This window comes from Brassica napus, chromosome A2 (assembly GCF_020379485.1).
Source record: "Brassica napus cultivar Da-Ae chromosome A2, Da-Ae, whole genome shotgun sequence".
In the NCBI taxonomy this organism is placed as follows: domain Eukaryota; kingdom Viridiplantae; phylum Streptophyta; class Magnoliopsida; order Brassicales; family Brassicaceae; genus Brassica; species Brassica napus.
In genome coordinates, this window is record NC_063435.1 from 22629503 (window position 1) to 22641825 (window position 12323).

The following is a 12323-nucleotide window of genomic DNA, read 5'->3' on the forward strand; positions in this document are numbered from 1 at the left end:
TCTTATAGGGAAGATTGAAGGTTGTGATAAAAAGGGGCTAAAAATAGACATAAAAGTTATTTGGAAAGTAGCAAATATAGACGGAATAACAATGGAGGGTCTGCTTTCTTACAGAAGCAATGTCTTGAGGAATATAATGAGAAAGTAAATGAGAGAGAGAGAAAGATAGGAAGAAAATGTTGATTTCAGAGATATTTTTCTGAAAATGAAGGTGAATGAGAGTGTATAATTAGTTTGTTCTTTAACTTATTATCTATTGCAATATGATCTGAACACATTGTGCTTATAATGGATTTCTTGTGATGCAGTTTTTTTCCGTAAAACTTTATCAGTCGATTTCTATGATGAAGAAGGAGATGATAGAAGAAGTGGTGATTATAGGAGGATTAGTAATGGTACAATTTGTATACGCAGGCAACTCTTTGCTCATGAGTTATTTGATGTCACTCGGTCTCGGTCCTTTGACCATTGTCATCTTCTCTACCTTTGCCACTTTCCTAATCCTCTCCCCTTTTGCCGTTCTCTTCGAAAGGTCTCCTGTTAACTTCTTGACATGCCCAAAAACACAATTTCTGTTTTTGTTTCAGATAGTAAATGTTTTTGTCTTGTTGTTCTAAAGGAAGCAATGGCCAGATGAGCTCAGCCCGAGGCTGATTGGTAAACTAGTTTTGATCTCCTTTGCAGGGTAATTATCATATCCTCCATTCCTATTTTTTGTTAACAAGTAGAAAACTTTGTTGAAATTTATATATAACATATTTTCTATGTAATAAAAATAAACAGGGTTACTCTGTTCCAAACTCTGTTTCTGGAAGGAATCAGGTTGACATCACCAGCAATGGCCACAGCGATGCCTAATCTCGCTCCTGGTCTCATATTTTTCATCGCTTGGATGGTTAGGTGAAATCTCTAAACCCCATTTTCAACACGGTCAACGAAGTTCTGACATTCTCTGTTTTGTACTTTTTTGATAGGTTAGAGAAGATGGATATGAAATGTCTGTACAGCAAACTGAAGATCTTAGGGACGTTGTTGTGCGTATTCGGCGCTTTAACAATGAGCTTAATGCACAGCGCTTCGATCATACAAGATGAAAAAGATAATGCTTCAATATTCGTGTTTGATCGTGATAGAGTCGTGGGATGCATGTACCTTCTCGGAGCTGTCTTTATCTTATCCTCCAACGTCGTTCTTCAGGTAAGCAAACCGGTTACGTCATAACCGGTTTGGTTTAGTTTCTAATAGTTCGGTTATTTACAGGCATCGACATTAGCAGAGTTTCCAGCACCAATATCGTTAAGTGCGACAACGTCATTGATAGGAGTGGTGATTACAACAATGTTACAGTTATTACAAAACCCGAACACTAAAGTAGTTACAAGATCATTAATTAGCATCAGTAACCTCGTTGGTTTTTCTCTTCTGGTAAGTTCAAAAAAACATCTTTTTCATTTGCATAGTTGACTGGTTTTGTATTTTATTAACCTTTTTTTGAAATTGGCAGGGAGGGATGGTGAGTGGAGCATGTGTTAGTTTCAATGGATGGGCGATGAAGAAGCGTGGACCGGTTATGGTATCAATGTTTAGTCCTATCGCTACCGTTATTTCGGTTGGCTTCTCCGTTGTTACATTAGGAGAACCCGTTAGAATTGGAAGGTAGCTTTGATACAACCTCTTAGTGTAGATAATAATTCATTTTTTTATTTGATTTGATTAGATATTAACACAAGAGAATGCAGTGTGGGAGGGATGGCGTTGATGTTTATAGGACTGTACCTTGTGTTGTGGGCTAAAGGCAAAGAAGGATTCTCACAGATTGATAGTTTTGAGAGTGAGTATGACCCTAAGAAGCCTCTATTGTCTTGAATCTGATCATCTTTTCAATATTATTTACATTTTCCCCCTATCATTTCAGTTTTTATACAAAAGATCAGATATTGTATATATTTCTAGTCAACATTTTACGCTGAACATAGAAGTATATATATTTTCCCGTTTTATATTTGGTTTCGCAGGGCATTGATAGAAGATGATGGATGAAGTCACAAATCATTATCGAATAACAAAACAAGTTTGTGTTTTTATATTGTGTTAGTATTATATTATTTCATAAGTCATACCAGAAGAGTCCACAAAATATCATAAATATCATTTTGAATAAACCAAATCTAAGATATAATTAGAGGTTTAGTTAGACATATCACCGGTTAACACAAGATAACACAAAGAAGACCTAACTGTTTCATCAGAGGACGAACATACAAAAAAACAAAAAGATTTGAATTCTTTTTTCTTTTCTTTGTTGCGTTTTGGGGGAGGGGGGAGGGGTTCAAATGATAAAAACGTTATGAAAAGGAAAGTTGGCAAATATATAACAAGGTCAAAACTGATTAATTTTCCATGTATTTTATATTCATTATTTTAGTTTTTGTATGTGAAGAGAGGATTTGCAAAACGTTATGTTGCACTATTGTTTGTTACTCTGTCCTTTTTAGATTGTTTGTCTGTATAGATGAAGCGTTATGTCTTTGCTACACTACTTTCTCTTTTATTCTTCGTTTCCAAATTGATTGCACTCCAACATTTTATGCTAATATATCAGATCAGCCACCTTTTTTTTTGGTAAAATATCAGCCACATGTTTTCTTTATAAATATAATAAGTTCACACATTTTGACAAGAATCTCGGACATGTATTACGAATAAATCACAATAATGAAATTAATAAAAGAATGTAACTAAGCTAAGGAGAAGGAAAACGTGTAGTGTAGTGACAAACATATGAAGTTGGCTTAAGCATCTCGAGGAGCGATCCAATGTCTCCCATTGACAAAGCTCTTTGCTATAAAAGGATGAGCGGACTCATAGTCCAAAGCTCTGGCCCATGATACGCCTGTCGTCGCTGCTGCTCCTGGCCCATAGCAATTGTACACTCCGAAAAAAGCCGTCCTGATTTTCGAGATTTCTGGATTAACTCAAAATCACGTTTAATTTTTACTTACATATAAGTAATCAAAATATTACGTACTTGCTTTTATTGGATTTATGATCCCAATCGTCCCAGCCACCATGAGCAACAAGAGCGTCGAAGTAGGTGTACGCATAAACGATCCGTGAATATTGGCCCATGGCGCGGCCCACGTATAAAGGACCCGTCCCCGTAACCCGACAACCGACGAACGTGAAACCCGTTTTCTCCTCCGGGCATGTCCTACCGTGCGCCGCTATCGACCCGAACCTCGAGGCTATCGAATGCAACTCACAATCCTACACCAACAGTAACACATGGTTACATGTAATATTAAAGTTGAATTTACAGTTGAGTTGCTATATAATAATTACGTAATTTGTAGTAAAAAATATATGGTAAAAACCATAAATTTGTGTCGTGAGTTTAGAGTAAAATAAGAATTACCATTTTATTTCTAATAATTTGTAATGCACGCCATAACAAATATATTCAGTTTTTGTGTGCTTACTTTATACATGGACCGGCCGTTACCGAAAATAAAGTCGATAGAGCCTTCAATGTAACACTCCTTGAAGTAATGACGTCCAGCATCGTCGCATAAAGTGTCTTGAGCACCGTAGAATCCGCAGCCAGAAAAGTAAGCTTTATCGCCAGAGATCCTAAAAGCCACCGCCTGCCACCCTTGCATTCCCGGCATTGGCGCCGGCGCAGTATTCTTCACAGTATTTGAAAAAAATGAACGAAAAATTAAAGATACATTTTTTTAACAAGGGAAAAGTACTACGACTCATATCTTCAAAGTTGTATGTTTTTGCATTAGAAGTAGTACCGTGAAGCTGATGTTTCTAGCTGAGAAATGATTAGCGTAGACTGTGACGGAAGCAGTTTGATAAGTACGTAATTGTTGACCATCAGGACCACGGTCGGAGGCACGATCGTGCCACTCTATAACCGTCACGTCTCGACCCGCTCCTTTAAACGTTATGTACGGTTTTGTAGCTGGAACCACCACTTTCTCTCTGTAAAAATGTACATACGAAAAAGTTAATTAAATTTCAACCCTAATTTGCATGTGTGCATGAAGCAAAACAGAAAAGAAACAAATTAATCAAGAATTAGCTGAAAAAGTGGGATTATAAATACCGGTAATATCCAGGAGCAATCTTGATAACAATACTCATGTTATTGTTCTTTGGTATGGAGTCCACAGCACCTTGTACGGAGCGAAACTGAGCGTGTCCGTTAAGTGAGACGGTGATGACTTTGTGACCTGAGGGACCCACCCATTTCCGGTGGGGATGGTGTTGTTCTTCGGTGGAGTTTGAACAAGCTGCAACAAATGAAAAACGAAAGCATAAGCAGTGGAATATAAAGAATAAAAGAGAAACTGAAAGGAGATAACTAAGGGAACAAGTAAAAGATCTGAGTTGCGGCGCCATATTAGAGTGTGGTGAGAACGAAAATGGTCGGACTAAGCAAATTGCGATAAGGACGATCTATGGGCTTTATACATGTACTAATTATAAAGTGGTCCTTATATGTTTTTGAGTCTCAACGGTCATATCTATGTGGTGGAATGAAGCCACCATTGGCGAAGAACACAAGAGTCTATAAGTTTGTTTTGTCTTCACATGTATTAGCTTTTACTGTTTAAATCAAGAAATTGAGTCCTTATTTTATTTTATTTTAAAAGTAGCCTGCCTATATTTTCGTGTTACCTCGCTATTTTGTATTTGGAATCAAGTGTTTGGCTAAATATTTGAGGTTTTGAATTTAGGGTTTGTCTCATTTTAGATTCGACCAATGGTATATCTATGTGTATTGTAATATGATAACAGGAGCCCATGATTTGTAATATTAACAGTAATTAATTGTTTATTTCATAGTCTGTGGCTGCCATATATAGTAATTATGTTTGAATGCCCATAATCAAGATAATATTGTTTGGAGCAGGCTTGATTAGCTAGCCACAATTTAACATGAGGAACCCACTCTCTCTCTCTCGCTCATACGTGAATTTATGATAGTGCGGATACACTGCTGCTTATAAGAGTCACGTGAAGCCATTTTGGTCCCACATCCCTTTTGAAAAGTACTACTCATCCATCATCAATCGACTACAACTCTACAACCTATCACTCCTATAAATTTTCTGAACGTTGGGGACTGTTCCAAACCTTCTTTGTAATATCCGATATTGGGACCATGCATGTATAAATTAGGGAATGTATGAACTGTAGCTATTTTTTTTTTTTTTTTTTTTTTTTTTTTTTTGCTAAAAAACTGTAGCTATTTTGTTGTAGAATTTAAACTATAGTGTTTTTTTTTTTGCGGTAGATCATTTTGCTGTAAATTTGAAAAGGACTTTTTTGCTGAGAATATAAAACTCTCTACATCCACATTTTATATTTAGTGATATTTCTTGCTGTAGATTTTTTAGAGATTATAAGAGCATTAGCAATAGGAAGCTCTTTCCTAAAACTCTCAAAGAAAATACTAAGAGAAAAAAATAAAGTAAAGAGGAAATAAAAAGTTTAGAACATGCTCTCATTTAAGAACATGTTTTCATGTTTTAAGAATACGTCTCTCCTCATTATTTCATTTTGATTAGTTCATAAAAACAAAAATAAATAAAATAGTTATTATACATATATAATAATATTTTTGAGAGTTTTGGATAAAAACTACCAGTGCTGATGCTCTAAGTATGATTCTAAACTAAATTTTAGTTGTCCAAAGCATCTATATGTACAGCTAATCAACTTCTTAGTCTCTTTGATTCCTGATTCGGTTCATAGTTAATTGTAATTTTAGATAAAACTTATTTTTGGATAACCATAAGCTTTACGAAACAACCAAATGATGTTTAAACGGCATTCGAAACAAATACTGTTAGATTGAATGGTATATGTTTCAGTTATATCACCTATCGTTTCAGGACCGGAAGATGTGAATATCTGTTTTACTATGTTATATATACATAAGCGGGGCTTACCCAAATCAATTTTCATTATACATGTTTAAATGTAGTAATTATAAAACTTTCAAAACTGTATAAATTATTTAATAATAAATAATTAAATAACCAAAAGTTATTATATTGCTAGCTACCTGATATTAAAAACCATACATTGTACATCTAATTAGTCTAAACGTTCATCAAATTCAGAAAAAAATAATGTTCCAAACAAACAACATGAATTACTGATTTTCCTTTTAAAAGTTGGATATCTGCTCTGCAGTTTACCCATAGCTCTACATCTTGTGAAGGTGCCGCAAACTCTTTTTTTTTTTTTTGCTTAAAATTTGATGAGCTGCCGCAAACTTTGAAAGGATATTTGTTTTGGAATCTTTCATGGTGGCTTAATGGGACCCAAGCTTATTCTCACCTTCTGTCTATGCTGTACGAAATTATTTGTCTTTATAAAGATAATATCATAAATCTAATAATTCAATTTCTTGACTGTTTGTTTACTTTGCCATATAAAAAAAAGGCTAAAGAGGATATATATACTTTGTAGTTCACAAATGCTCATCATGAGGAAATTATTGTTTAAATAATATTTTTATTAAAAATGAAAATGAAAGGAGGCCCATCTTCTTCATCTTTTCACTGTTTATAGTAAGCCCAATGTCTAACAAAAACAAACTAAACGACTTTCCCACGTAACGACACAAGAGAGAAACGGAAAACAGCCAAAAGGCCAAACTTTTCCCCCGGCAAGAGAAACCAACCAATTACTCAGTATAGCTTTTGTTTCTGTTTTCCTTTTCTTCTGAAAAGAAATTAATTAAGAATTCGGTTCTCGGTACTTTTGTTTCCTTCATCTGTACTTCACCGCAGCTATATATTTGATAAAGTCATAACTTTTCAGAAACTTTGAACTCTCTGAAAACACAGCCAGTGATCGTGGTTACAGATGCAAGAAACAGAGGCGAGTGTCAAAGATATACTCATATACACATATCTGATTGTGCTGAAAACTCGATGCACTTTGATTATTTTGACGAATAACACAACTCAAACAATAAACAATAGTCGATGCACTTGCTGGCGGAGCCAGACAAATGGTTCACTAGGACAATATAAAATTTGAACTTAAAATCATAAGAGACAATATAAGGGATTTTAACACTTTAAATCATAAAAGTTTCGAAAAATCAATGAAAATAAATTTGATTTCAATAATTCATATGGGGCAGCTGCCCTCTTCCCCCTATACCTCCGCCACTGTCCTTGTTCAATAACCCGCAAAGCACAAAGATAAATAATACACTTCTCATGGGTAATACCGAACATCTTCCGGATTTTCAATATTTGATATAAAGTAGGCCAATATACACGGAGAGAATAGGGATGGTCTTGTTGGAGCAAGATTTATCACATAAATATTGTTGGGTATGGACCTGACCCTCCCAAAAGGCCACATGATAGTTGTCATGACCCATAACCGTGTGGAAGAGACCCGGTTCGCTGGCTCGCGAGCGACCGATTGGCTCGACTCAAAACTATTTATAGTCGATCAAACGAGCGACTGAAAGCAGTCGACTCGACGACTCGAAGCAGCGGTCCGATAACTCGGGCCAACCGACGAAAGGCCCATCAAGTGAAGGCAAATTAGGTTATCGATCGATCGCCTATATAAGGAAAGCAAGAAGCAACAGGAAGGGGATCCGCAAATCACTACACGCTTACTTTCGGCTAGAAATTAGGGTTTTACATCTTTCTTTTGCCGACCTGTAACTCCCGGCGAACCAGCTTTCGCCGGCTTACTTTCCACCGTTTCTTTCCTCTTTTATAACTCGACCGAATAATTCTCTGATATAATAAACGCTTTTGTCTCGACCCACCGACGAGTTCTCGTCTCTTCTTTTTACTAGTTTATCGACAGTTCTCGGTTCGGTTCAAACAAATATGGTCGCACATGAGCAATCAAAACAGGTTAAAATAATAATGTTTGCATATTTTAGGCTTTTCTTGCTGATGAAATGTTATAGTGTTTGTGGCTGATTTGTTGCTCTTGGAAAGGGAATGTAAAACTTCTCAAAATCATCAAGATCATAGAAGATAGACACCAACTATTACCCTGGGGTAGGTATGGATTTTCAGATTTCATTAGCAGCTTCATGAACAATGCTTGTGACCCTGATTTTGGGTTTGGGCTATAGAATTTGCATCGCCTCTTCTTGATGCTCGAACATTAGTCAGGTAACGATATGCCACTTGATTCCTTCTATTTTATTTCATTTTTTTCTTTTGGTTTAGACACAATGGTGATGGTACCATAGATAAGTTATGTATGTTCCAAGTGCTAGGACCTAACTACCTTGGAGAGCTACTTGAAGCAATAGATCCAAGGTGTAGCCAACTTTTTGATTTGTTTCAATGCTAAAACCTGTGAAATGATATGTTTCTGATATGAGGTTTTAGCTTTGGAGTCTCAGCATTGTTTGTGTTTGATTTCACAAAACAGCAACTTACCAACATTTCTTGGAGGAAATTGCATCTGTTCAGATAGTGAAGGGTGGCTTTTCAGTGATGGACCCTGGAATGATCCAAACATTGATGTTTATGCCAGTACCATTGATTTTTCATCAAGTAAACACAGTTCATTTCCACTCAAAAGGGACTAATTTAGATACTGGAGACTTGCACAATGGGAGATGCTGGTTCTGAGGGACATACTATGGACAAAGTCTCGGAGAATTGCTACTTACAGTTATAAATCATTTCAGTAGATATTTATTTGGGGTTTCATGAATCTTAGAATCCTTTTCCTGATTAGTGTGGTTGGTCTCTGCAGAAAGTTGAAATGTTGGAGGTGTCACTCCGTGAAACAACAAGGGTAAATAGGAGAGACCTGTGAAAGTTAATGCCTCACATCTTTTGAGCTTCATCTACAGTTTCACTTGTATTAGTATATGCCTAAGGTTTAATAGTCTCTCTTTCTTCATTCAGACCTTGAATGGACATGCGGAGATCATTGAGACCTCTAAACCGAATCAAACCGATACAACCTATAGCCAAATGCTAAACGGTTTAGAGCGCAAGACAATCCGTACTACGATGATAAATGCAAATCATGTGTGGAGCCAATCTGTCTCACATGCAACTGCACGTGTGACCTCTGCAACCGCAACTTCATCTCTCTCATATTGATTTTTTTTTTATGAATCTAAGTCTACAGCTGGATTTGATCCTCTTCCCTATGACAAATGCTTCATTGGAAGAATAACAATACTCATGCATCTTACTATTTTTATATTCATTTAGTGTATAAAAGAAGATTTTTATATAGTAAAGTTTCAATCCTTGTTTATGTTATTCATCCATAAGTGACAATAACAGAAGACTAACCATCATCATCATCATCATGAGTTCATCATATGATCATTACACAAGTTGAACAACAAGAAAGTGGAAAAACTTTATAGATAGGAGTGTGAGTTTACATAAAGCTTCTGCAGTTGAAAATTTACAGATCTCTTGCTACACCTAAACACTTCCACACCACAAGACAGCTCAATTTTTCAACATTCATGGCAGGTACCATGGACAAAGAAACACAATCAAACAGATGAGAAAACTAATCTTCCTTTTTTAAAGCTTTCTACAATATCAGTTGCTATCATCACCTAGAACAACACCCACCTCCACCTGTCTTGGACTCCCCCTCTGATGGAATCACAACTTTCTTGCCATTGCTAAGAGAGGCAGGATCTTGCTTGTTCAGCTCCTGTGAGCTCATCACTTTCCTGCTCAGTATGTTGTATATCTCCTTCACAACAGTCTCGAACGCAGCCGCCACGTTTGACGAATCCAGAGCCGATGTCTCCATAAAGAAGAGTCCCTGCGCTTCCGCCAACGCCTTCCCTTCTGATGTTGGAACTTCTCTTATGTCCTTAAGATCCGACTTGTTCCCCACCAGGATCGTCACAACGTTCATATCAGAGTGCGCTGCATCAACAGTGCTCATCATTTAGTAAAAGATAATAAAGAAAATGGAGTTTTCTTGTGTGTGTGAATGTGATGTGTCTTACTGTGGAGCTCGTTGAGCCATCTACCAATGCTTTGAAAAGTCTGCACTCTGCTGATGTCGTAAACAAGAAGAGCTCCAACTGCACCTCTGTAATACGCAGAAGTGACTGCCCTGAAGCGTTCTTGACCTGCCGTGTCCCATATCTGAGCTTTGATCTCCTTTCCGTTGATAACAATCTTCTTCGTCTGAAACTCCACTCCAATGGTCGACTTTGAGTTGGGATAGAACTCATCCCTAGCAAATCTTGCGAGCAAGTTTGATTTCCCGACTGCAGAGTCACCTATTAGAACAATCTTAAAGAGGTAGTCTTCACTCTTGTTGTCCTCAGAATAGAAAGCCATCTCCTTCCTTGTTATTGCTACAATACCTCCCTTCTACAGAAGCATAACTTTACCACTAGCTTTTAGCCCGTCTACAAAGTCAAGAATAAGTAGAGTTGGCAATAGGTAACTTCACAAACAGGAAAACATTTGAGATCTAAGAGTTAACAGTAGCAGATGCAAAATAGAATATTTTTAAAAGCACCTGTCTAGTGAGGTAGCTTCCTAGAAGGTTCTGTGGAGCTGCAAAGTTGACTAAATTTTAAGCTCTTCCACCGCCTAAGAAAACCTATCACAAGCAAATGATTTAGTACATAAAGTTTCAGTATTCTGAATCAAAAAGTAAAGCAGGAAGCAGTTACCTCATCTGAGAAAGATGGATCTGACCCTTTATTACAACCTCCTACAGTAGAAATTACTATACAAGATAAGTAGCGTGTGTACGCCTATAAAACAACAAGTAAAGCCAACTTTAGTGGTGAGATCACCCTGAGAATATATAAAAGTTAAAAGTCGGTGGATAGTAACTATTCACCAGGCATGAAAAAGCCTCCAATAAGAAAGCAAGATAAAATATTCTCTCTATCAAAAAAGAAGAGACAAGAGCGGGCCCTAAGCAGCCAACACTACTCATCAGTTGATCACACAAAGTGCAGTTAACACACTGATGGAAATCAAAGCAGTCTTGTCCTAAGGTTCACACTTAAAGAATGAACTAGTGAATGATTGTTGCAGGTAATGAATCTTCAGATACGGAATGATAAAGTGAAGGTATGCCACATTTTTCAGAAAAAAAAAATATATTAACAAAGAGAATTATAGACACCAATACACACAAAAAAATGAAACTAAACCCAAGTAAGAACCAATGTCAAGAGAGACTTTTTGAGGGTTTCTTTTCAGACAAACATAGCATGTCACAAGACATTCCGGTCAAAATGTAAGACCAACATACACACACACAAGAGAGAAGACGCTGATCGTCGCAAATTCAGAACTTTTGCAGACCCATTTAACGTAATGGAACAAAAGAACAAGATATGCAGAGATAATCACAAGTGTGGAAGACAACAAAATTACCTTTGTGGAAACAACAACGGTTTTAAGAAATTGGGTGGATGAAGAGATGGGATCCAGAGATGAGAAACGAAGTGAGATCCGATCCCCAGAGTGGAGTCGATCCGGGGAAGAAAACGCAGGGATTCAACGCTTCTGCTATGAAATCAAAAGAGACTTGTTGCAATAAGGCAGTCAGAGACCGAACACTGAAAGTTTCTATTTCGGTAACCAAAATAAATGGGCTGAGAAGAAATTACATTTTGGGCCTTTGATGAGCCCATTTTACATATTTTATCATATGCCCTACGTGTCTTTCTTACCGTCGTTTTAAATTTACCATCTTTAGATAGTTTTACACAGGACTAGATATGAGACTTTTGGAGCAATAAACATTTGCGTAAAAAAAATCATAAATTCTGGAGGTCAATGTCAATATTTCATAGTTATACCCAAATTCGGTTCTGGTTTTACATATAAGTAGGGGTTATTTGTTTCGTAGAAATTGATTTTTTTTACCATTTTTCAAATGCTTAATCTTCCCATGAATATTTTTATTTTGTATTTTATGTGTTATTCGTTTGATGGTATTTTAATTTCATTCGTAATCACTTGTTATTTTAAATTTTATAGTGGTATGGTATGTAGCTCTATAAAGACTATGCACTTAATTGGAGTCCCTTTTTGGGATTATTTTTGGACAACCCATATCATGTCAGCTAAGCCTTTATAAGTCTTTAGCTCAACTTGAGCGTAACAACACCCACAAACTTAATGGAGACATGTGACGGGTAGTCATTGGAGCATTGGCCGGGGAAGGCATTATATATTGTTTGATTACAAATTTACAATCAACGACTCCACCACATGCACGTGATTAGCAGTTGAGATTTTGGTCGCGACACAAATATAAAACCTAAACCCTAACCAGCTAAC

At 36.6% G+C, this 12323-nt stretch overlaps 3 protein-coding genes across 5 annotated transcripts; 1 reads left to right on the forward strand and 2 right to left on the reverse strand.

The window, feature by feature from the left end:
- The first annotated feature begins 37 nt into the window (after positions 1 to 37).
- On the forward strand, positions 38 to 2282 carry LOC106400891 (WAT1-related protein At5g47470-like). The gene is made up of 8 exons (XM_022704274.2): positions 38 to 211; positions 309 to 532; positions 620 to 685; positions 784 to 900; positions 975 to 1197; positions 1261 to 1425; positions 1505 to 1656; positions 1740 to 2282. Exons 1-8 carry the CDS (start codon positions 206 to 208, stop codon positions 1864 to 1866), a joined length of 1080 nt encoding a protein of 359 aa, XP_022559995.2. The 5' UTR covers positions 38 to 205; the 3' UTR covers positions 1867 to 2282.
- A 306-nt stretch (positions 2283 to 2588) lies between these two features.
- LOC106400938 (probable pectinesterase 68) lies at positions 2589 to 4541 on the reverse strand. Of its 2 annotated transcripts, none has more exons than XM_013841346.3 (5): positions 4115 to 4539; positions 3801 to 3990; positions 3480 to 3686; positions 3029 to 3267; positions 2589 to 2949 (listed from the first exon to the last, which is right to left on the reverse strand). In XM_013841346.3, the coding sequence occupies exons 1-5, from the start codon at positions 4408 to 4410 to the stop codon at positions 2793 to 2795; spliced, it is 1089 nt and encodes a 362-aa protein (XP_013696800.2). In that variant the 5' UTR covers positions 4411 to 4539; the 3' UTR covers positions 2589 to 2792. The 2 variants fall into 2 exon arrangements, with proteins under 2 accessions (XP_013696800.2, XP_048614365.1); XM_048758408.1 differs by having other exon boundaries at positions 2603 to 2965; positions 4115 to 4541.
- Positions 4542 to 9377: 4836 nt separating this feature from the next.
- On the reverse strand, positions 9378 to 11608 carry LOC106400972 (ras-related protein RABA5a-like). Of its 2 annotated transcripts, none has more exons than XM_013841389.3 (5): positions 11412 to 11608; positions 10694 to 10777; positions 10537 to 10620; positions 10013 to 10423; positions 9378 to 9929 (listed from the first exon to the last, which is right to left on the reverse strand). In XM_013841389.3, the coding sequence occupies exons 4-5, from the start codon at positions 10350 to 10352 to the stop codon at positions 9604 to 9606; spliced, it is 666 nt and encodes a 221-aa protein (XP_013696843.2). In that variant the 5' UTR covers positions 10353 to 10423; positions 10537 to 10620; positions 10694 to 10777; positions 11412 to 11608; the 3' UTR covers positions 9378 to 9603. The 2 variants fall into 2 exon arrangements, with proteins under 2 accessions (XP_013696843.2, XP_013696851.2); XM_013841397.3 differs by having other exon boundaries at positions 10694 to 10734; positions 11412 to 11575.
- Between the last annotated feature and the right edge of the window lie 715 nt (positions 11609 to 12323).

Excerpts from the sequence above, each read along its gene's own strand:
- LOC106400938 (XM_013841346.3), bottom strand. The coding sequence starts at position 4,410 with ATGGCGCCGCAACTCAGATCTTTTACTTGTTCCCTTAGTTATCTCCTT. Across the intron at positions 3,687-3,800 it reads CTAGAAACATCAGCTTCACG|AATACTGCGCCGGCGCCAAT; the intron begins GTACTACTTCTA and ends AATACTGTGAAG. Across the intron at positions 2,950-3,028 it reads CATAAATCCAATAAAAGCAA|GACGGCTTTTTTCGGAGTGT; the intron begins GTACGTAATATT and ends CTCGAAAATCAG.
- LOC106400891 (XM_022704274.2), top strand. Across the intron at positions 686-783 it reads GTTTTGATCTCCTTTGCAGG|GGTTACTCTGTTCCAAACTC; the intron begins GTAATTATCATA and ends AAAAATAAACAG. Across the intron at positions 1,426-1,504 it reads TCGTTGGTTTTTCTCTTCTG|GGAGGGATGGTGAGTGGAGC; the intron begins GTAAGTTCAAAA and ends TGAAATTGGCAG.
- LOC106400972 (XM_013841389.3), bottom strand. The coding sequence starts at position 10,352 with ATGGCTTTCTATTCTGAGGACAACAAGAGTGAAGACTACCTCTTTAAG. Across the intron at positions 9,930-10,012 it reads ATGGCTCAACGAGCTCCACA|CGCACTCTGATATGAACGTT; the intron begins GTAAGACACATC and ends CTGTTGATGCAG.